The 25160-nt window shown below is 43.9% G+C and overlaps 1 protein-coding gene and 1 long non-coding RNA gene across 2 annotated transcripts in view; one reads left to right on the top strand and one right to left on the bottom strand.

Moving 5' to 3' along the window:
* Window positions 1-245: 245 nt before the first annotated feature.
* Window positions 246-23612, bottom strand: LOC122558596. Its single transcript, XR_006314195.1, has 2 exons — window positions 23502-23612; window positions 246-1814 (listed from the first exon to the last, which is right to left on the bottom strand). It is a non-coding gene; the product is annotated as an uncharacterized LOC122558596 (long non-coding RNA).
* LOC122558594 (aspartate aminotransferase, mitochondrial) overlaps window positions 23149-25160 on the top strand; it is a 54665-nt gene continuing 52653 nt past the window's right edge. Inside the window, exon 1 of the mRNA XM_043707367.1 lies at window positions 23149-23296. Within this exon, the coding sequence (XP_043563302.1) occupies window positions 23217-23296 (80 nt within the window). The 5' untranslated portion in view covers window positions 23149-23216. The remainder of the gene's footprint in view (window positions 23297-25160) is intronic.

The following is a 25160-nucleotide window of genomic DNA, read 5'->3' as shown; positions in this document are numbered from 1 at the left end:
ACTATTACAGTCTGTCGGGTCAGCAATATAACCATTACAGTCTATCGGGGTCAGTGATATAAAAGTAGGCATTATAGTCTGTTGGGGCCAGTAATATAAATATTATCATTACAGTCTGTCATGGCCACCAAGTAATACATAACCATTACAAGTCTGTCAAGAGCCAGAGATTAAATATAACCATTACAGTCTGTCAGATATCAGAGATGTAAATAGAACCATTAAACTGTGTCAGAGGTTGTTGATGTAAATTTAGCCACTACAGTCTGTTGAAAGTCAGAGATGTAAATAGAATCACTACAGTATTTCAGAAGTGTAAATATAATTATTATATTGTCCGAGGCCAGTGACATAAACATGACCATGAATCTGTCAGGAATATAAAAAAAACCATTACAATCCATCGGGGTCAGAGATATAAGTATAACCATTACAGTCTGACACCATGTAAATGGATGGTTCTAGTTTTCACAATTCTATCTAGCAGTCCCCTACAAATGTTACTTATTCTTTCTGTGACAATTATAAATTTCTGATAACAATTATACACTTGCTGTTTACTAAATTCTTTGGTTTTACACTCTCGAAATTTAACCAATGTTTCTGATAATCCCTTTCAATTTGATGACCTGTTATTCCCCCTTGCAGTTCCTATCTCAGAATCCTCCTATTCTGAGTTTCTTTAGTCATTCCTCAGAATTCAGACCCCTGACACTGAAGATCATTCCTGGGGTTCTCCCTTACACTTCCTCCAACACCTGAATGTCTCCGTTATGTCTAAGCAACCAGAGTTAGATGTGACGTTGAGATTGTTTGATCAGAACCTATACTGCTGGATCACAATTTAAGTTATCTTTGACTGCTTTTCCAGAATTCATGACTTAACCTTTGCATCGCAGGATTGATCATGTAAATCATGGGCATTACATAAATAGGGGACTGGAGCAATATTGGGACTTCCCGGTTAATTCACTATCCACAACTCGCTGTGACAAAAGCTGATGGTTACATAGTTCTCATAATGCATGAATCATTTATTGAGCCCCCACCAAACAAGATAGTTGATCAGGAAATGTCAGGGTACCATGAACTTTAGTATCTGTCATGTTACCAGCTAACAATGGTTCTTAAAAGACTGACAAGTGACAGAAGGTGAATAATAAAAAAAATACATCATCTGGTATCCCGTTTGAAAGGACTCAGCTTTTGTAGTTTGTGCTATTTGCAGTCAGTATTTGAGTTGGCAATATCAAGCGATGCAGGCTTTGAAACAGACAGGCCCACTCTTGCCCACTGCCCCGTTAACTCCAGTAGAAAACGTTTGTGTTTGAAGAACACAATGAACAGGGTCTGGGGTGTGCCTCAAGGTTAAATACCCTGTCAACTCTTGTTGTCAGGTGAAGTGGCAGGGAATTATCAATATCCCTGGCCATGTATCATAGGAACAATACATCCTTTCAATAAGTAGAGACAATTAAGAGTTAAAATTAAATATCCAAATTATACTTACGACAAATCGCCACAGTCTGACGGAACTGGCTTTTTGCTTGCCACTGAGGTCTTTTTATTTGCTTGATTTGTCGGCTGTTTTCAGTTTCTTCTCCTCGTCCCACTTTTACTATTTTGTAGACAGTTGTGAAGCCTCTTTAGATGATCTGTTACAATGCCCAGTCTTTCCAGTGAGTTGTAACCTTTCTTTCTTATTCCACGGCTATGAAGCAATGTTGCCTCCAAATCAATTAAAATCAATTGAACAATGTTTCTCTTGTCTGAGTTTATTTCTATAAATCGGGGAATCTGATGTGAAGTGTTCGCTGTAAGACAGAAATCTATGGATAAAACCAGACTCCAAAACACACATTTAACCCAATAAAGCAAACCCCCTTAATGAAGGAGCAGCACAAGGCCAACCTAATAGTGATGTGTTGGAGAACGAACAACACAGGATCGTCTGTGTGCAAAATAACAGAAGCAGCAAGTGATAGATAGATAGAGCTAATCTATACCACAACCGACAGATTGAATCGAAGCACTGGAACAACTTCCTGCAGATGCTGCAATCTGTACTGGAAACAACTGGAGATCACAGCAGGTCAGACAGCATCCATGGAAAGAGAGAGAGAGAGAGCAAGATAACGTTTCAGAAGGATCACCTCGACTCGAAATGTTAGTTTGCTCTCCCTCTATGGATGCTGTCTGACTCGCTGTGATCTCCAGCATTTGTTGTTTTCAGATCAAATCCAAACATGGTTCATGTGGACCATAGCAAAGCCTTTAACAAAATTCCGCGTGGTATACTGATTGGTAAAGTAAAGCAACATGTCATTCAGGGTGAGCTTGCCAATTGGATACAAAATTGGCTTGATGGTAGGAGCAAGAGAGGGTCGTTTTTCAGACTGGAAGCCTGTGACCAGTGGTGTTCCACAGGGGATTGGTGCTGGGTCCTCTTTAAGAACATAAGACATAGGAGTGGAAGTAAGGCCATTCGGCCCATCGAGTCCACTCTGCCATTCAATCGTGGCTCATTGGGTATTTCAACTCCACTTACCCAATTCTCCCCGTAGCCCTTAATTCCTTGTGACATCAAGAATTGATCAATCTCTGTCTTGAAGACATTTAGCGTCCCGGCCTGTACTGCGCTCCGCGGCAATGAATTCCACAGGCCCACCACGCTCTGGCTGAAGAAATGTCTCCGCATTTCTGTTCTGAATTGACCCGCTCTAATTCTAAGACTGTGTCCACAGGTTCTACTCTCCTCGCCTAATGGAAACAATTTCCTAGCGTCCACCCTTTCTGTTTGTTATTCCCATAAATGATTTGCATGAGAATATAGGAGGCATGGCTCATAAGTTTGTGTATGACCCCAAAATTGGTGGTGCAGTGGACAGGGAAGAAGGTTAAGATTACAAAGAGTTCTTGCTGAATTGGGTCAAAGGGCTGAGGAGTGGCAGGTGGAGTTTAATTTGGATAAATGTGAGGTATTGCAGTTTGGTAATATAAACAAGGACAGGACTTGTACAATTAATGATAGGGCCCTGGGTAGTGTTGTAGAAGGGCTCAGATACATAATTCTTTGAAATTTTGGTTGCCCAACTACTGGAATGATATTATTAAATTGTAGAGATTTCAGAAATGATTTGCCAGAATGTTGTCAGGAATGAAGATGGAGTTACCAAAACTTGGCTGGTACTTTTTTCACTGGAGGGTAGGAAGTTGAGGGATGATCTTATAGAGCATGAGGGGCATAGGTAAGGTGAATAGCAAGGGTCTTTTCCCCAAGGTGGGGAGTTCAAAACTAAGGGGCATATTTTTAAGGTGAGAGGAGAAAGTTTTAACAAAGACATGAGGGGCAATGTTTCTTACATAGAGAGTTGTTCGTATGTGGAATGAACTGCCAGAGGAGGTGGTGGATGCAGATATAGCAACAACACTTAAAAGGCATTTGGATAAGTACATGAATAGGATAGGTGTGGAAGGATATGAGCCAAATGCAGGCAAGTGGGAGTAGTTTAGTTCGGGAACTTGGTTGGCATGGACCGACTGGAACAAGAGTGTTTCCATGCTGTATGAATCTACAGTCCTACCACATCTAATGAATGGTGCTGAACAGTTAAGTAACTCACAGATTCCATAAATATTCCCATCTTTGAGGATCCTCAATGATGGGAGAACCCAGCGCAGCACAACAGTGCAAATGACAAGGCTGAAGCAAAACCTTTCAGCCAGAAGTACCAAGTAGATGATCCAGAACAGACTCATCCACCAGCATCATAGATACTAGTCTTCCACCAGTTTGATTAACTTCCGTGTTACCAAGAAATGCCTGAAGGCAGTGGGACCTGACAATATTCCAGCAATAGCACTGAATACACGTGCTCTATTGCTAGCTGCTAGCCTGTCAAAATTATTCCCGTACAGCTACAGTACTGGCATCTGCCTGACAATGGGGAAAGTTGCTTAAGTAGGTCTTGTCCATTAAAAGCAGGACAAATTATTGCACTGTCAGTTTACGCTCGATCATCAGCGAATTGAAGGAAAAGGTCATTGATAGTGGTATCAAGTGACACTTGCAAAGGAATAACCCGGTCACTGATGCTCAGTTTGGGGTTCTGCCAGGGCAACTCAGCTCCTGAGCTCTTAACAGCCTTGGTCTAAAATTAGATAAAGGAGATCAACTTCAGAGATGAAGTGAAACTGACTGCAATTGACTGAATGTGGCAGTTATGCAACCTAGCAAAGCTAGAGTCAATGGGAATCAGGGAGAAGACTTTCTACTAGTTGGAGTCATACCTAACAGTAAGGAAATTGTGTGTGGTTGCTGGAGGTCAGTCTTCTCAGCTCCAGGATACCTCTACAGGAGTTCCTCAGGTAGTATCCTGGGCCCAACCATCTTCAGCTGCTTCAAAGACCTTCCTCCATCATAAATCCAGAAGTGGGGATGTTCACGGATAATTGCACCATGTTCGACACCATTCCTCAGAAAATAGACCACTCCTTGTCCAAGGGCACAAGAGCTGGACAATATGCAAGCTTGGGTTGTTAAGTGGCATGCACTGCGGTTATAGACTAAATGAAACCCCCTCAAAATATGTTCATAAGACAGTCTAGACTCTAACTTTGTCTTATTTTAAAGGTAAGTGGAAGGTGATGTGTTCCAGATGCAATTCGACTGGTCAAACTACCAGATTTGAAGCAAAACACTCTTTATTCATACACTACAGTTAAAATACAAAAGAAAGAAGAACGTAAGAAATACAATCAGGAGTAGGCCATCTGGCCTGTCGAGCCTGCTCCACCATTCAATGGCTGATCTTTCTCATAGACTCAGCTCCACTTACCCACCCGCTCACCATAACCCTTAAATCCTTCACTGTTCAAAAATCTATCTTTGCCTTAAAAACATTCAGCGATACAGTCTCAACGGCTTCACCGGGCAGGGAATTCCACAGATTCACAACACTTTGGGTGAAGACGTTCCTCCTCAACTCAGCCCTAAATCTGCTCTCCCCTTTTTGAAGCTGTGACCCCTAGTTTCACCTTCCAGTGCAAACAACCTCCCCTGTTTTATCCTTTCTATTCCCTTCATAATTTTCTATGTTTCTATCAGATCCCTCCTCATTCTTCTCATCCCTCCAATGAGCACAGTCCTAGTCGACTTAATCTCTCCTCATAGGATGGTCTTCTCAATTCCAGAATCAATGTAGTGAACCCCCTCTGCACCTCCTCCAGTGCCAGGACATTCTTTCTCAAGTTAAGGAGACCAAATTTGCACACAGTACTCCAAGTGTGGCCTCACCAGCACCTTGTACAGCTTCAACATTACCTCTTTGCTTTTAAACTCCATCTTTCTGGCAATGAAAGATAATATTCCTTTTGCCTTCTTAATGACCTGCAAATCAACTTTTTGTGATTCTCATACAACGACACCCAGGTCCCTCTGCACAGCTGCATGCTGCAATTTTTCGCCATTTAAATACTAATCCATTTTGCTGTTATTCCAACCAAAAAGGATGACCTCACATTTACCAACATTGTACCCCATCTGCTAGACCCTTGCCCACCCAATATATCTATGTCCCTCTGCTGACTTCCAGTGTCCTCTGCACACTTTGTCCTACTACTTATTTTAGTGTCATCCACTACACTTTGGTCCCCAACTCTAAGTTACCCGTGTAAATTATAAACAATTACGGTCCCAACACTGATCCCTGAGGCACACCACTAACCACCAACAAAAAAACATCAATTTATCTCCACTCTTTGCTTTCTATTTGTTGACCAATCTTCTACCCATGCTAATACATTACCCGTAATGCGACACACCTCTATCTTTTGTGTGGCATCTTATCAAATGCCTTCTGAAAATCCAGATATACCACACACACACCAGTTCCCCTTTGTCCACCGTGTTCGTAACAGCCTCAAAGAATTCCAGTAAATTAGTTAAACATGACCTGCCTTTTACGAACCCATGCTGTGTCTGCCCGATGGGACAATTTCTATCGAGATGTCTCGCTATTTCTTCCTTGATTAGAGATTCAAGCATTTTCCCCACTACAGAGGTTAATCTAAGGGGCCTGTCGGAAAGAATTGGAATAACTCAACTCTATTGGAAAACTTAACAAAATAATAGATTAATAATTACTACTAAGCAACTGTTCCAATATAGTCACATCCCATAAACACACCCTAGACAAAGGCAGATTCAGAAAAATCGATTGTTTCACATGCAACTCCTACAGCAAGACAAGAACCCCAAGCTTTTAGCTGTAACTGCAAGAGGAACAAATATCAAGAGAAAACTCTGAAAGGGGGTGTAGCAGGGAGATATGTGCTGCAGTTTCCAACCCCTGCTGAGACCTTAGTAACAACTGCTACTGAAAACTAAAAGCTAAAAGTCCTGGTTCTGAGAGAGCCTGACCACACCATTCAGGCTGCTTCTATTGTTCCAACTTCAAATAAAACACAAAACCTCACAAACTGATTACTGTAGTGGTTCCACATAGACTGCTCAGCACCTCTGCCTTAAAACCTCTCTTCAAAACAAGGACAAAATCCTAATGCCTTAGTATCGTCACACCATTCATGACACAGAAATGTGAGGCAACGAAAATCTCAAACAGGACAGAATCAAACCTGCAGCAGTTCAAGGGGCATCTCACTAGTAAGTACAACAGGATCTTGACCAGATGGGCCAATGGGCCGAGGAGTGGCAGATACAGTTTAATTTAGATAAATCTGAGGTGCTGCATTTTTGTAAAGGCAAATCAGGGCAGGACTTGTACACTGAATGGTAAAGTCCTGGGGAGTGTTGCTGAACAAAGAGACCTTGGAGTGCAGGTTCACAGTTCCTTGAAAATAGAGACTCAGGTAGATAAGATAATGAAGAAGGCATTTGGTATGCTTTCCTTTATTGGTCAGAGTATTGAGTACAGGAGTTGGGAGGTCATGTTGCAGCTGTACAGGACATTGGTTAGGCCACTGTTGGAATATTGCGTGCAATTCTGGTCTCCTTCCTATTGGAAGGGTGTTGTGAAACTTGACAGGGTTCAGAAAAGATTTACAAGGATGTTGCCAGGGTTGGAGGGTTTGAGCTACAGGGAGAAGCTGAATAGGCTGGGGCTGTTTTCCCTGGAGCATCAGAGGCTGAGGGGTGACCTTATAGAGGTTTATAAAATCATGAGGCACATGGATAGGATAAATAGACAAAGTCTTTTCCCTGTGTTGGAGAGTCCAGAACTAGAGGACATAGGTTTAGAGTGAGAGGGAAAAGTTTTAAAAGGGACCTAAGGGGCAACTTTTTCATACAGAGGGTGGTACGTGTATGGAATGAGTTGCCAGAGGAAGTGGTGGAGGCTGGTACAATTACAACATTTAAAAGGCATCTGGATGGATTTATGAATCGGAAGGGTTTGGAGGGATAAGGGCCAAGTGCTGGCAAATGGGACTAGATTAATTTAAAATATGTGGTCGGCGTGGACGAGTTGGACCGAAGGGTCTGTTTCTGTGCTGTACATCTCTGTGACTATCTTCTCCGGGGCAATCGGAGTTGTAAAATAAATGTTGGCCCAACTAGTTTCATGAACATTTAAAAAAAATCTAAAATCTCAATAGCCCAAATGCTCTTCGAATCTCCCTCATTTTATCCAATCCCAATAAACCAAATGCCCTTTAAATCTCCCTCATTGTATCTTATCTCAGGAAACGAAACATCATTTAAACCTCCCTTGTTGTAGATGACACTCAGTTATGACAAATTTTCTCAGTACAAGAATAGTTTGTGGCTGCCAGTCTCCTCACACAGCACTGCCCCATGAGCGAGACCTTGCGATTGTTCTGTTCCCCTCCTCCTAGAAGCTGTCCTTCTCCAGGACTGAATACCATCTGTTCCTGCATAATGAAGGAATATTTATTCTGAGTCTAGTCGAGAAACCCCTCCTGGAAAGTGCACAGCAAGGCTTCAACGGGGGAGGCGTGCATTGCAGCAGGCTGAATTCATAAAATCAGCTTCATTTAATCGGTGTCACAGTAGATGTTTGAAAGCAGTGATCCTCAATCTTACATACCACCAGCATTTAGTCAAAAACACTGGTCATAGCCCCACGATAAATGGTGGACGGCACTGTGGCTCAGTGGTTAGCACTACTGCCTCACAGCGCCAGGGACCCGGGTTCAATTCCCGCCTCGGGCAACTGTGCACATTGTCTGCGTGGGTTTCCTCTGGGTGTTCCAGTTTCCTCCTACAGTCCAAAGATGTGCGGGTTAGGTGAATTGGCCATGGTAAATTGCCCATAGTGTTAGGTGCATTAGTCAGGGATGAATGTCGGGGAATGGGGCTGGGTGGGTTGCTCTTCGAAGGGTTGGTGTGGACTTGTTGGGCCAAAGGGCCTGTTTCCACACTGTAGGGAATCTAATCTAATCATAACACATATCATTTACTGTCCTGGCTGGTGTACTGAGTTGTCTCTCCCCCTCTCCCCACAACATTCCCAGTAAAATTCCTGTGAATCTGCCTAACATGACTTTCAATGTCAATGTATCACTTCCATGGTCCATTGCTCGGAACTATATACAGCACTTCTTCCCAAATCCATTTTGAACCACGGTTTCAAATTAAGTCATAGAATTTCACAACATCATCCCTGCACCAGCCATCAAGCACCAGTCTACTCTCGTCCCATTTTTCAGCATTTATCCCGTCGCATTGTATGCTGGGGTGCTTTAACTGATCCCCCAAATAGTTCTGATTTACACCCACCTCTTCCATCTTTGCAGGCAGTGAGCCCCAGATACCAGAATCTTCCTTAAATTGCTTCATGCTGAAACTGCTTTAAATGACAAAAAGCACTGCAGGTGCTGGAATCCAAGGTAGACAGGCAGGAGGCTGGAAGAACACAGCAAGCCAGGCAGCGTCAGGAGGGGGAAGAGGTCAACGTTTCGGGTATAACCTTCTTCAGGACCCTGCTTTCAGAGCAGGCCAGTTTTCAACTGAACTAAACAAGGCACCCAACATCAATGAATTTTTCAGTTATCCAGATATATTAGAGCCCTGTTGGATATGTGCTCACTTTCATGCCACAGTATTTATCATCACCACTTTTCACAGGGTTAATATTGGGGCAATTAGGCAGATGATAATCCTATTCTCCTGCATATAGGTGCATACTGCAGGCCTTGGGATCCCAAGTCCAAGTTTACATCTGTGCCTTGTGTTCATATCTCTCTGTATGCTTTGATTGATCTGTACTGTGTAATTAGATGTCAGCCATAGCTTAGTTGTTAGCACTCCCTCTTCTCTCAGAGAGTTGTGGCTTCAAAACCTCCTCCACAAGCTTTAGTTTAAAAAGTCTAGGCTGACCCTCTTACTGAGGGAGCGCTGAACTATCAGAAAAGCAATCGTCCAAATGACATGCTAAACTGATACCCTATTGTCCCTCATAGTTAATCACACTGTCAACTTTAAATAAGCACATGAACAAACTAAAGAAGAAACAGAAGAAACTGCTTTTTCAGATAAAAATCACACAACACCAGGTTATAGTCCATCAGGTGGTTGTGGAGCATCGCTCCAAAAGCTAGTGCTTCCAATTGAACCTGTTGGACTGTGTTGTGTGATTTTTTTTTTACTTTGTACACCCCAGTCCAACACCGGCATCTCCAAATCATGTATTTTGAGAGTATCTGTAACTCTGGTGTAAGAAAGGAGCTATAAGTCTGAGGTGTCAATAAACTCGATCCACAAAGGGAGGTGTTGTGGGGTTTTTTTTGTCTCACTTGAATTCAAATTGACTTCTCAGCAGAGGATGGTTGGCTGTAGGTAAAGACTAAAAAAAAATGCAAACATATTAATTAGGAGGAGGAGTTGTCCATTTGGCTTCTGACATCTGCTCCACTCTTCAAGAAGAACTTGGTTGATCTTTTGATTATTTCATATTCCTGCCTACTCCTGCCAACCTTTCAGTTTCTCGCTGATCAAGATTCATCTTACCTCTGCCTTCAGAATGTTCAAAGACTCTGCTTCCATCACCTTTTGAGCAGGTAAGTTCCAAAGACTCGCAACTCTCTCGGAGAAAGGAATTGCCCCAATCTTTGTTTCACATCGACAAACTTTCATTTTTAAACAGAAACTACCGGTTCTGGATTCTCCCACAACAGGAAACATCCGTTTCCCCATCCAATCTTTCGAGATCCTTCTGGATAATTTTATGTTTCAATTGAGTCATCTTTTATCTTCGAAATTCCAGCCATATAAGCCTAGCCTGTGTAACCTTTTCTCACAAGACAACTAGCCTATTCCAGATATTAGTCTGGTACACCTTCTTTGAACATCTTCCAACCTATTTACATAAATAAGGAAACTACTACAATTCACAGTCCTCCAAGTGTGGTCTCACCAACTCCTCTTTATCTGAAGTATAACCATTAAATTTTACATTGTATTCTCTTCGCTATTGTCAATAACATTCTATTAGCTTTCCTAATTTCTTGCTGCAATTGCATGCTAATCTCTTTGGGTTTCATGTTAAAGGATATCCAGATCCCTCTCTTAGCTCTAGAAACTCTTGCCATTTAGATAATAGGCTTTTTTTTTATTATTCCTGTCAAAATGGATGATTTAACATTGTCCCACATTATAATCTATTTGCCGGATTGTTGCCCACACACTTAACCTCCCGATATTACTTTATAGTCTCCATGGGACCACTTCACAACTTATTTTCCTATTTACCTTCCTGTCATCGGCAAATTTCACAACCCTTCACTCAAGAAAGTCAAGAGTTCTCTTCCATCAGAAGGTTGTAATTTGAGTTACTTTTGAGAAGAATAGCCGAAGTTTAAAGTGTCAGGATGCTATTTCTCATGAATGTTTTGTGAAGCTGAACCCTATGATCAATGGAAGAGTTAAGTAGATAAAGAAACTCTCCTTGCCAAATGAGAAACAAGATGTGCCTTTGGCACTATTGCTTCCTACCATAAATAGACAAAGTCTTTTCCCTGGGGTCGGGGAGTCCAGAACTAGAGAGCATAGGTTTAGGGTGAGAGAGGAAAGACATAAAAGAGACCTAAGGGGCAACGTTTTCATGCAGAGGGTGGTACGTGTATGGAATGAGGTGCCAGAGGAAGTGGTAGAGGCTGATACAATTGCAACATTTAAAAAGGCATCAGGATGGATATATGAATAGGAAGGGTTTGGAGGGATATGGGCCGGGTGCTGGCAGGTGGGACTAGATTGGGTTGGGATATCTGGTCGGCATGGACGGATTGGACCAAAGGGTCTGTTTCCGTGTTGTACATCTCTATGACTCTAAGCCAGAAAAATAACGATGTATTTTTCCTGCAGCAGATGCTGCAAGGTCTGATTTTGAATTGGACAAGCCATGGACCTTTCATAAGTGACCCAGTCACTTTGTGTCTCTTACAAATGGATGGACAAATTTGGAAAAAGCAAGGTCAAAGAGAAACCTCCAGTTCAACCCAACCCAGAGATGACAGAACTGCATGTTTGTTCTTCCCCCTGTTCATATCATAATTTTAACTGGAGCTAGATTTTGAGAAGGAAACACATTTATGAAATAGCCCTAAAATTATTCCCAGTGGTCTGAATGGCTCAAATGGGACAATGACACAAAGAACAGAGAAGTCATTAGTAGTGGTAACGTGAGAGCACTCTGATGCAGGTTGGAAGTGTGATGTGAAAGGGGAATCATAATAACAAGGAATGCAATTAGAGATACCTCTGGCAATCGTAAGCAGTTGGGAACTATAACAAAAGTACAAACCGCAGGAATGCACAGGGCTTGTCAACAGGTGTCTGAGATGTCGTGTGAAATACCATAACAGAATGAATTGTCCAAAACAGAAATAACAAGATTTTCTAAATTAGCATGACGTGGAAGGCTCAGAAAGAGAAGTTGGTTCTACGATCAGGCAGAGGAAAGGGTATTAGTTATAAGAAACTTCAGACCAGTAATAAATGTTTTAGTTGCAGGCTCATTCAAACGTGCTGTGTTGGACTGTCGATGCACGTTACAGTGAGTGTGGATTTGGGTCGGCTCAGGCTGAGAGGGCCGAAGGGCCTGTTCCTGGGCTGTACATTTTCTTTGTTCTTTGAGTGAAGTGGATTGGTTAAAATATCACTTAGATTCTCTAAATCATAAGGACTGAAGAAAGGTTATGGAATTTGAGAGTTCTATCTGCTTCAAGTTTGGGGAAGACAACATGCTGAGGTTGCTAAACCGAGTGATGACTCCCTGTTAAAATAGCTGGAGTAAACCACATTGTCAGCACAGACATAATATCAAGTGAAATATCCTTTGTGGCTTTCTATGAAAACAGCTGAAATGAAACTGGGTGGGATGCTCTTTAGAGGGACATTGTGGACTCAATGGGCTGAATGGCCTGTTTCCACACTGTAGGGATTCTATGATTCTAGATGGATATGTACAGGAAAGGTGTTCCATGATGGGACATACACAGTTAAAGCCAGACTAGAGATTCAGGGTTTGAAGAAAAACTCAAAGACTGAGATGTACGAGTGGATGACCCTGCTGCAGGGAAAAGTCATTTTGAAGATTGTCTTAGCTCTGTTAGCAATATACTCCTTGGAGTAGAAGCCCATCGACAGGAAAGGTCAATTTTTCCAGGGAAAAAAATTTCAAAGTGAAGCATTTCTGAATTCACCTAAAGAAGCAGGTGGTATAGAAGGAAAACAATTGAAATTAAATATATGTATTTACACGGCTGAATATGCAGAGAGGGAATGGCATTTCTCAATTACGCCTGTCTGGATGAAAGTAGGTTACGTTCACTTTAAAGCAGACCCTGCAATGTTCTTTTAGTATTACAGAGGCATCCTTATAATACAAATCAGTGATTTTCTGTAGAATTCAAACATGTGTGAAAGATAAAACAAAAAAAAATTCAAGATTGGGTCAAGCTTCACAGGCCTCTAAATATGTAGAACTTTAATGATATAGATATCAATTCAGGAGTCTTTGGATCAAAAATCTTATTTAGGATGGGCCAACTGTATCCTAATAAGTAGAAACTGGATCCTGCAATCAAGCTAGAAGCAGACCAAGTTTGACTGGTCATTTGAACAGGTTATGCACTCATACTAGATCGAGTGCAGTGATGACTTGTTAGAACGGAGGACCCTGTTAAAACAGGTTGAGGAGATCTAAAGGAATTAAATTCAAAGAAATGTGCACACAGGTTTCTAGTCTTGGGCAGTCAGGAAGACATGAAGTCAATCATTTCTCATGATGTTCCACACCAATTTTCTGGTACAGCAGAGTTTACCATGTTCTTGGAAAAATAAATGTTGTCCCTTGACAAGAAAATAAAAAGGGCAGTTTAAAGCATCTTACCTATAGGAGCTCTGGCACGAGTGGAAGCAGTAGGTATGGGGAATAATATTCCGAAGGCAAACTTATTTAAGATGCAATCATCGAAACAATTGCTCATTATTCACCTTGGGGCAATGTTCATTCAGCAAAAGGCTTTGCACAGAAAAATCTGGGAACTGACTATGCTGGTGTGAAAGAAGTTTTGGAAAGAAAAGGGAATTCTTTAACAGAATTGGTTGGTGCAAGTCACCAATTGCCAATCTGTTTTACAAAGAGAAGTTATTAGATATCTTTGAAGAGGAATGTATTGTGTAATGATGAAAGATTGTGTTATAAGAATATGGATAACAATATTTTCTTTAACTGCTCTGACGTTATTTTCTGCATGTGAAAGGTAAACAACAGGAGATGTGGAATAGTTTAATACAACAAAGTTCTGAGGTCTGGTGAAGAGTTACTAAACTCAAAACATTTTAACTCAGCTTTCTTCCCAGAGATGATATGCTTGGATTTATTATTGTCACATGTACAGAGATATAGCAAAAACTATTGTTTCTTATGCTATCCAGACAAATCATACCTTACATAAGGACATGAGGATAATAGAACAAGATGCAGAATACAGTGTTACAGCTACAGAGAAGGTGCAGAGAAAGATCAGCTCTAATGTACGAGAGGAGCAGGAAAATCGACGTCTCGTGCATGGGGAGGCTTTTGCCCGAAACATCGATTTTCCTGCTCCTCGGATGCTGCCTGACCTGCTGTGCTTTTCCAGACTCACTCTAATCTAGACTCTGATCTCCAGCATCTGCAGTCCTCACTTTCGCCAAATATATATGAGGTCTGTTCATAAACCTGATAACAACTGGGAAGAAGCTGCTCTTGAATCTATTGCTATATGTTTTCAAACTTTTTTATTTTCTCCCCGATGGAAGAGGGTGGAAGAGAGTGTAACCAGGGTGGGAGGGGTCTTTGATGATGTTGGCTGCTTTCTCGAGGCAGTGGGAACTATAGACGGAGTCAATGGAAGGAAGGTTGGTTTGCGTGATACACCTGCTGAGTTTCTCCGCAATTTCTGGTTTTGGAATTGTTTAACGGTTGGTTGTATTATATGGCGTGACATTGAAGAAAAAAAGTTTAATTTTTCGGTTAGCTTTGGCTGCCGAAATGTCTACATTGTGATAGTGATTGCCCCTGGCTGTGAAGAACACTGACATGACCTGAGGCCATGAAATTAAAAAATCCCAGACAATTGTGTGTATACTCCACAACCACCTGATGAAGGAGCATCGCTCCGAAAGCTCATGCTTCCAATTAAACCTGTTGGACTATGACCTGGCGTTGTGGGATTTTTAACTTTGTACACCCCAGTCCAACACCGGCATCTCCAAATCATGAAGCCATGAAAGCCTTTATACAGATGTAACTCTTCTTTAGCTGTAGACATACTGCATTTAACTCTTTCTTCGTAATGTAGTTTTGCATGTTTTACATACAATCACTGCTCATTGCAATCCGTAAATTTAATACAATATATTGAAGAATTAACATTCAGGTTGGTGTTGTCGGTGTGGAGTGGTGTTTGTCATTTTAGGCAAAGTGAAAGAGTACGATAGGAAACCAGCTTCAGCGTATATGCTCTTTTATAGCTTTAATACCTGGAGATTTTATTTATCCAATGCTCTCTTGATTGACTTCTCAGCTTCTGAATCCGGAGAACATTCAAAACTCTGCTGCCTGTATTCAAATTCGCAATCTAGTTACACCTGAACTGTAAAATTCAGCGGCACGGTGGCTCAGCCCTCACAGCACCAGGGACCCAGGTTCGATTCCAACCTCGGGTGACTGTCTGTGTCGAGTTTGCACATTCTCCCTGTGTCTGCGTAGGTTTCCTCCAGGTGCTCCAGCTTTCTCCCACAATCCAAAGACGTGCAGGTCAGGTGAATTGGCCAAGCTAAATTGCCCATAGTGGTCAGGGATGTGTAAGTTAGGTGTATTATTCAGGAATAAATGTAGAGTAATAGGGTCGGGCAATGGGTGTGGGTGGGTTACTGTTTGGAGGGTCGGTGTGGACTTGTTGGGCTGAAGGGCCTGTTTCCACACTGTAGGGCTTCTATGAAAATACTTTTTTCTGTGTTCCTTTTCCCTCTGTCACTAATCTGCGCAGTCTCAATTCTGATCTCTTGTGTATGGTCCAATTTTTATCAGCCCTCCCACTGACAGCTGTGGATTCTGCTCTACACTCTTATCTTCCTGTTTTTCTCGTTTCCTGTGTACCTGTACTCTGTCTCTGAGCCAACCTTCTTGTTGTAATTTGTATTACCTCCCAATGTGGTTTACTGTCAAATTTCGTTTCAGAATGCTTTTGTGAAGTATCCAGAGACAGTTCACTATATTAAGAGCACAAATTAAATACAAGTGGTCACTCTGATGTTAAGTAGGAACATATCCAAAGAAATATAATTACAAGTCATCAGGTGGACCTTAGTTGTGGGACATGAACTGTGAGTAGGTAGCTCCCCCAGCAGGTGGCACCATAGCACCAGTATAGATGTTACATCACTTTGCAACTGCTTCCTGCTGAAGTGTTCAGAAGTTTCACTTTCTTTCAGCATTTTTATTATAAAACACTGGCCCACACAAGGTTAAGGGTGCTCACAATCTAACTTAAATGCAATGGTTGATTTTCCTCTGAAGCTCTACAGGCTCATGAGAAATCAGCAGAGGTTCCAATCACTTCACCCTTGGGATTTACCACCTCACTAAAGTCATGATTTGATTGTAAATGAATGCCGATTGTATTGATAAAATCTGCCTCGGGAGTCATCTTTACTCAAATGTCGAGTGGATGATCCATCGCCATCCAGGGCGGCACAGTGGTTAGCACTGCTGCCTCACAGCGCCCGAGACCCGGGTTCAATTCCCACCTCAGGCGACTGACTGTGTGGAGTTTGCACGTTCTCCCCGTGTCTGCGTGGGTTTCCTCCGGGTGCTCCGGTTTCCTCCCACAGTCCAAAGATGTGCAGGTCAGGTGAATTGGCCATGCTAAATTGCCCGTAGTGTTAGGTACATTAATCAGGAGGAAATGGGTCTGGGTGGGTTACTCTTCGGAGGGTCAGCGTGGACTGCTTGGGCCGAAGGGCCTGTTTCCACTCTGTAGGGAACCTAATCTAATCATCTTTCAAGGTCTACTGTGTGGCATCAAGAAATGGCTGGAGGGCACTGGATTCTGCAAAGACTATGGGCCCTGATGACATTCTGGCAATAATACTGAAGGCTTGTGCTCCCGTACTTGCTGCAGCTCTTTGGGCCGAAGGGCCTGTTTCCACTCTGTAGGGAACCTAATCTAATCATCTTTCAAGGTCTACGATTCACTCTGTGTGACATCAAGAAATGGCTGGAGGGCACTGGATTCTGCAAAGACTATGGGCCCTGATGACATTCTGGCAATAATACTGAAGGCTTGTGCTCCCGTACTTGCTGCAGCTCTAGCCCGTCTGTTCCAGAACACCCACAATACAGCAGTCTCTTGGTTACAAACAGGTTCCATTCTTGAGTCTGTTCGCAATTTGGTACACAATGTAAAACAGCCATTCTTAAGTATGAGGAAAAACTTGGGTCTTTGAAATGAATATTAATACACCCTGTATGGCATCGCATTTGTAAGTTGGACATTCATAAAGATTCCACGTACTGGCATCTGCCCAACAATGTGGAAAACTGCCCGGGTATGTCCTGTACACAAAAAGCAGGACAAATCCAATCAGTAAAGTGATGGAAGGGGTCACCAACAGTGCTATCAAGCAGCACCTGCTCAGCGACATTTAGTTTGAAATCCACCACAGCTACTCAGCTCCTGGCCTCATTACAATCTGGGCTCAAACATAGACAAAACAGCAGATTTCCAGAGGTGAGGTGAGAGTGACAGCCCTTTACATCAAGGCTGTGTTTGACGGAGTGTTACATCAAGGAGCTTTTGTAAAACTGGAATCAATGGGGATCAGGGAGCAAACTTTCCACTGGCTGGAGTCATACCTTGTACATAGGAAGATGGATGTGATTGTTGGAGGTAAGTCACCCCAGCTCCAGGACATCTCTGCGGGAATTCCTCAGGTTACAGTCTTCAACTGCTCCATCAATTACCTTCCCTCCATCATGAAGTCAGAAGTGGGGATGTTTGCCAATGATTGGCGACATCTCAGATACTGAAGCAGTCTATATCCAAATGTAGCAAAGTCTGGTAACTAACATTCATGCCACACAAATGCCAGGCAATGGTCATCCTCAACAAAAGACAACCTAACTATCCCCCACCCTCATATTCAAAAGCATGACCTTGACTGAATCCCCCGCTATCAGCATCTTAGGGGAATATTCCCCACTTGCCCTGGACGAGTGCACATCCAATAACACCCAAGAAGCTTTACACCATCTCAGACAAAGCAGCCCACTTGACTATCACCACATCCACAAGCAACCACTCCCTCCACCACCGACACTCAGTAGCAGTAGTGTGTACTGCAAGAGTTCACCAAGATTCCTTTGACAACACTTTCCAAATTCACGACCATCTAGGAGGACAAGGGAAGCAGATACACGGGAATACCACCACCTGCACATTCTCCTCAGGGCTACTCACCACCCTGACAAGGAAATATATTGCCATGCCTTCAGTGTTACTTGGTTGAAAACCTGAAATTCCCAGCTTAGAGGCACAATGGGTTTACTTACAACAGGTGGACTACAGTGGTTCAGGGAGATAGCTCATCACCTCTTTCTCAGGGTAACTGGGGACAGGCAATAAATGCTGGGCCTAGCCAGCGCTGCCCATGTTTCATGGCAGTGTGAGGAGTGTCTCCCAGTTTTCCTCCTGTTGGAAAGGCTGCTGAATGACAATTCCTGCTGGAAACCCACATTTAATCTACATGCCCACTGCTGGACTCTTCACTGTCAAAACCCAGCATTCAGGAGAAAGTGAGGCCTGCAGACACTGGAGATCAGAATCCAATGTAGAGGAGACAGGATACCAACTCATGGAACGTTTCAGAGGACATCTCTGGGATACCCACACTAAACATCCCCACCACCCTGTAGCCGAACACTTCAACTCCCCCTCCCACTCCGCCAAGGACATGCAGGTCCATCACCAAACTCTAGCCACCCAACGCCTGGAGAAAGAACGCCTCATCATCTGCCTTGGGACCCTCCAACCATTCGCGATCAAGGTAAATTTCACCAGTATCCTCATACTCCCTTCACCTACCTCACCCCAGATCCAACCCTCCAGCTCAGCACTGCCCTCTTGACCTGTCCATCGCTGCTGGCCTGACCTGGTGCATTTTTCCAGTGCCACACTTTTCGACTCGTACCCAGCATTTCTAAGTGGGTTTGTGTCCTCAAATCGGCTTGTGGATTTTTTTTTTATGCTGTAGAGTTCTGCTTGGGCTCAGTGCTACTTTCCATTTCCCAAGTGCCTTGTACATTGCCAACCCTCCCTCCCAAACACCTGATTGAAAGTAACCAGTTGGACGGGCCAAGCTGACATTTCTACTGCATGACTCAAAATATTGTTCCGGTCAAAACCCAGCAGGTCATTGCTGAACGTTAAGCAAGACAGCAAGCAGAACTGAAACATGTTATTACTTTCCACAAAATGACAGACCAAACTGTTCATTTTCTACAGGGTGAAACTGTCACAAAGATACTGCCTGACTTGACGTCACTGCAAGTGTAATGCTGATTGCGGAGCAGAGCACTGGCAGCCCAGCGTGAGGCCAGCCACAAACTCTTGGACACACAGCTATTTTCAATCTACCTTTCATGGGTCACTACTTCATCTGAGACCCAGCTGCTAATCTAAGTCACTGCTCCAAAAGATCCCCTCCCTGGTGCATCAGGTTTTCAAAAAATGGTGGAAAGTAAACGCAATGGCTCAATCGGTGCCAAGTATTCTGAATTATTTCTCATTGGGTCTCCAGCATGGCAGCAACAAACCAAAATCCCAACATACCAGTGAAATACTCCAGATACTGAAAACCTGAAGTTACAATAGTAAAGGGTGAGAATAGTTAGCAATGCTAGCAATATATGTGAGGAGGAAAAACTATGCTAACATATCGCCATTACATCATGTACATGAATTCCATTAATGGCACGTTTCCTACCTCTGGCGTACCATTCAGTACACTGGCCAGATTGTCATTTCCATTTCCTTCTACCAGTTTGGGTTTGAGCTAAGTGATTTATATGTTGATAGTGTTTTGTTTAGTTCTCCTGGGGCTAGAATGTGTAATAAACAGCAGTCCTCGTTAAGTACAAGAATCTGGTCTGCGATTATGGTTGGTCTGATTCCATGTCAATTAGGAACTTTGCTTACTTTGATTAAATCATTAACTTTCACGGCTATTCCAAAGTTAGTGAGGCTTGAGAATGAACACACTTTCCCAAGAGGGTTGTAATAATATACATTAGGTATTGAAAAGCTGACTGGTACAGTGTGATGTAACTGAAGATCAATGTGAGGTTAGTACAATGTCTTCTATGCTATTCCTCTAAGGAGACTCAGTACTTCAGCTGTGTTGTGTGTCCCTTGCAGTGTTGTTTCAGAGGTACACCACGGCCATTAAAATGGTTTTAGATATCTAGGGTTGTGAAAGGCACTCTGTCAATGTAAGTGCACTTCTTCCTCTGAAGCTTTACAAATGTGTCCCAGACAAAACGTTGCTCCTTTCCTTGATTTCACACTCAGAGTTATACAGCACGGAAACAGACCCTTCAGTCCAACTCATCCATGCCAACCAGATATCCTAAAGTGACCTAGTCCCATTTGCGATTATCACACTCTAAATCCTTACTATTCCATGTACCCATCTAGAAGGCTTTTAAAATGTTGTAATTGTACCAGCCTCCACCACTCCCTCTGGCAGCTCATTCCATACATGCACCACCCTCTGCATGAAAACGTTGTTCCTCAGGTCTCTTAAATCTTTTCCCCTCTCACCTTATACACTCTCTAGTTTTAGACTCCCCCACCCTATTCACCCTATCCATGACCCTCATCATTTTACAAACCTCTGTGTATTTCAAGGTGTGACTCCCCTATTCCTCCAACCAAATTGCACCATTTCACACTTAGTTTGGGTCTCGCAATGTAGTGGCTCACACCCCTGCCTCTGAACCAGGTTCAAGTCCGATCCAAGACTTGATGGCCAAAAAAAGTACACAGTCATACAAACTGATGATCAACAAGTGGAGAGCAGTGAGAGCAGGAGAAACTCTTAGTCAGCCAAGCAATAGAAAGAAAGTTGGCATCATGACTGTCATTATTCAAAGCACCAGACTACAACAAGTGTGTACAAGTGCCTGCTCCACAGCAACTCACTGCTCCCTGTGTCTTGTGCAGCACCATGCTTATCATGCACATTCCTACATCCATCAGGGCACAATGAGCAGCTGGGTCACATCTCCTTTGAGACAACCCTTAAAACCTGCTTTGTTCTTTGAATTTTGGCTCACTTATAAAGGCATGATGTGGAGGTGCTGGTGTTGGACTGGGGTGGACAAAGTTAAAAATCACACAACACCAGGTTACAGTCCAACAGGTTTATTGGGAAGTACGAGCTTTCGGAGTGCTGCTCCTTCATCGGTTGGTTAGTTGGGCAGAATCATTAGACAAAATTTATAGCAAAAGATTACAGTGTCATACAATTGAAACAATATATTGAACAAACCTAGATTGTTGTGAAGTCTTTCGTCTTTCAGAATGAGTTGCAGGGTTTGGTTCATTAATATGTAAACTCCAGAACCTCTTTTAAGTCACATTCTCAAGATAACTTAAGGTTTTATTTTAAAAAGCTGACATCTCAGCTCAGACAATGCATTAAAGGTGTGAGGTTAGAGTCGGTCTGTATCCCATTCACCAGACAGGGATGTTCCCTCCCAGTCGGGGAACACTTCAGCGGTCAAGGATATTCGGCCTCGGAATCTTCAGGTGACCATTCTTCAAGGTGGACTTCGGGATATGCAACAACGCAGAGTGGCTGAGTAGAGGCTGATAGCCAAATTCGGTACTCATGAAGGTGGCCTCAACCGGGACCTAGGGTTCATGTCACACTACAGGTAACCCCACTACACTACTACAACAACACACACACACAGACACAGATACAGATACAGCCCTCGCGCACATACCCACACACACACACTCTACCAAGCACACACACAAACAGACATTCTCTCACAGGTACACATTCATATGCACACACTCACACTCTCTTTCTCCCACAGACACAAACACAAATATATAAGTCTATGGGGTGAATTTGCATTTGCAGATACATTCCACTTTTGCTCAAAAAGCACACAACCTGCAGGTAGTCAATCCATATAACATTTTATAAATTCCTACTTTGGAAATAGAACCAGTTCTGATTGAAGATTGGGATACAGACAAACTTTAACCTCACAGCTTTAAAACACTGTGTGAGCTGTTGTCACCTTTTAAAATAAAACCTTAAATTATCTCAAGAATGTGACTTAAAACAAGTTCTGGGATTTACATATTAATGAATCAAAATCTGGAACCCATCCTAAAACATGAAAGACTTAACAGAAATCTAGGTTTGCTCAATATATCACTTTAATTGCATAACACTGATCTTTTACTATAAATTCTGTCTTATGATCCTGCCCTACTAGTTAGCTGATGAAGGAGTGGTGCTCTGAAAGTAGTACTTCCAAATAAACCTGTTGCACTCTAACCTGGTATTGTGTGACTTTTAACCTCTTGTATAGGAACATAGGCATTAGTAGCAGGAGTAGGCAATTCAGCCCTTTGTGCCTGCGCTGCTATTTAACGTGATCATGGCTGATATTTCCCTTGTCTCAACTCCACTTTACTGCCTGTACTCCATAGCCCTCTACCCCACTTTTCATCAGAAACATATAATTTCTTTCTGGAAACTGTTGATTGCTTCTGCCTCCGATGAGTTCCACAGATTCACAATCCTCTGAGAGTTCTCATCTCGGTTAGATGGGAGGTCATGTTGTGGCTGTACAGGACCTCCCATCTAACCGAGCAACGCTTTGACTATCACCTGATGAAGGAGCGTCGCTCCAAAAGCTAGTGTGCTTCCAATTAAACCTGTTGGACTATAACCTGGTGTTGTGTGATTTTTAACTTTGTACACCCCAGTCCAACAACGGCATCTCCAAATCATGGATAGGATAAATAGACAAAGTCTCTTCCCTGGGATCAGGGAGTCCAGAACTAGAGGGCATAGGTTTAGGGTAAGAGGGGAAAGATGTAAAAGAGACCTAAGGGGCAACTGTTTCACGCAGAGGGTGGTCCGTGTATGGAATGAGCTGCCAGAGGAAGTGTTGGAGGCTGGTACAATGGCAACGTTTAAGAGGCATTTGGATGGGTATATGAATAGGAAGGGTTTGGAGGGATATGGGCCAGGTGCTGGCAGGTGTGACTAGATTGGGTTGGGATATCTGGTCGGCATGGACGGGTTGGACCGAAGGGTCTGTTTCCCTGCTGTACATCTCTATGACTCTTATGCATCAGTGTTGAATCTTGCCTGATAATTGACCCAGTAAGGGACGCCAAAGGCACAGTATGAATGTCAGTGTTGACCTTAATTAATTGGTCATTTCCACCCCAGACGGTAGGCACTGCAGCATCAACTCAATGAGCTGCCAGAGGAAAACCATTGGCTCAGCCGGCGCTGTAGGTGTCGCTGTGGCTCAGCCTGGGCTGCGGGTTGACACACAGGGCCATCTTACCACTCGCACGGCGCTCCTTGTTTCGCCGAGGTTATATATAGCGGGCGTTGCACGTCCCCTCCTCTCCTCGTCCTGGTTATCATGGCGATGCTGAGTTCCCGCAGGATCCTCTCCACAGCCGCGCACCACCCGGGCTTAGCTGCGCTCACCGCCCGAGCGAGGTGACTATGTGAGGGGAGGGGGTGCGCGCGCGCGCCATTTAAAACCGACCGCCAACGTGCCCCGCCACAGCCGCGCACCACCCGGGCTTAGCTGCGCTCACCGCCCGAGCGAGGTGACTATGTGAGGGGAGGGGGTGCGCGCGCGCCATTTAAAACCGACCGCCAACGTGCCACGTTTTGAAGAGAGAGGCGGGATTCGTGTTACCTGTGGGAGAGGGAGGGGACCGTTACGCGTTTTCTCTTCTCCCCCCGGGCCGCGTGCTGACATCACGTGACTGCTCCCCCCCGGCCCGCGAGGGGGGGCGGGATTGACTGGTCCGCGCGCGCAGTCCCGCCCCTCACTGCTGGCCCGCCCCTCACTGCTGGCCTGGGCCCTGATTGGCCCTGAGTGACGTCTGGGGCGCTGGCTCCGCCCCGTGTCCTTGAGGGAAGGGCGTGGGAAGGACAGTCATATTGTCCCAATGGAGCTGCATGCGTGGACTTGTGGATGAGGGTGTTCATTTACAATGTAAATGTCTAGGAGGTGTGTGCATTGGCTGGTGTGAGAGGTACTAGTTTGTGCTGAGTGGGTTAAAGCTAAAAATCTCAACATCTGTGAGGATTAGATTAGGTTAGGTTTCCTACAGCATGAAAACACGCCCTTTGGCCCAACAAGTCCACACTGACCCTCTGAAGAGGAACCCACCCAGACCCAGTCCCCTCCCCTATATTTACCCCTGACTGATGCACCTAACACTATGGGCAGTTTAGCATGGCCAATTCACCTGACCTGCACACTTTTGGATTGTGGGAGGAAACCCACGCAGACACTGGGAGAACGTGCAAGCTCCACACAGAATGTTGCCCGTGGTGGGAATCAAACCTGGGTCCCTGGCGCTGAGAGGCAACAGTGCTAACCACTGAGCCACTGTGCTGCCCCGTCACCAGCTTGTTGTGTGGGAACTTAAACACAGCAGTGTTTAACACTGAACTTTAACATACACCATTATAACAGGCAACCTGCACAAATGACAACGGTAGGATTTGAACCCATGCAGCCTTAAAGACTGTAGCCTTAATCCAGTAGGAGAAAGTGAGGACTGCAGATCAGAGCTGAAAATGTGTTGCTGGAAAAGCGCAGCAGGTCAGGCAGCATCCAAGAAGCAGGAGAATCGACGTTTCGGGCATGAGCACCTCTTCAGGAATCTCTTCTGTGGATGAAGAACAGTAGAGGTCCTTTGCAAGTCTGTGAGAGGGTTGGCCTGTGCTGGGGTAGGGCTGATTGCAGGAAATGTAGGTAGCGGCGCATGGCTGCAAGCGGTTGCGCAGAGGATTCAGAGGGAGGTCTGTAGCTGGAGGCTTCGGATTTGTAGGTACTGGTTGTCCTGGTTGGGTCCAAATTTTGTTGGTCTGAACGTAGTCTGGAGTCCATGCAGGGTCACTCGGTTCCGTAGGCAGGTGCTGAGGAAGGAGATGTGGCTGTTTGAGAATGTGGCTGAAGAGCTTCTGGGCAGAGGAGATGACCTGGGTGTGCAGGGAGAGAGGGACTCACTGAAATCCTTGTAGAGGGAGGAAGAGAGCTTCTTCAAGGAAGGCATCCTTGCAAGAGGATTCGCAGTAGTTTAAAATCTTCTAGGAGAAAGTGAGGACCGCAGATGCTGGAGATCAGAGCTGAAAATGTGTTGCTGGAAAAGCGCAGCAGGTCAGGCAGCATCCAAGGAGCAGGAGAATCGGCGTTTCGGGCATGAGCCCTTCTTCAGGAATCCAGCTCCTCCAAGACCGTGTTAGGGAACAGGAGCTGGAGTTGGATGAACTTAGGATCATTCGGGAGGCAGAGGGGGTCATAGATCGGAGCTTTAGGGAAGTAGTAACTCCAAAGATTGCA

The sequence above is a fragment of the Chiloscyllium plagiosum genome, chromosome 17 (assembly GCF_004010195.1).
Source record: "Chiloscyllium plagiosum isolate BGI_BamShark_2017 chromosome 17, ASM401019v2, whole genome shotgun sequence".
In the NCBI taxonomy this organism is placed as follows: Eukaryota; Metazoa; Chordata; class Chondrichthyes; order Orectolobiformes; family Hemiscylliidae; genus Chiloscyllium; species Chiloscyllium plagiosum.
Note: the sequence above shows the minus strand (reverse complement) of the source record. Positions and strands in the feature narration are given on the sequence as shown.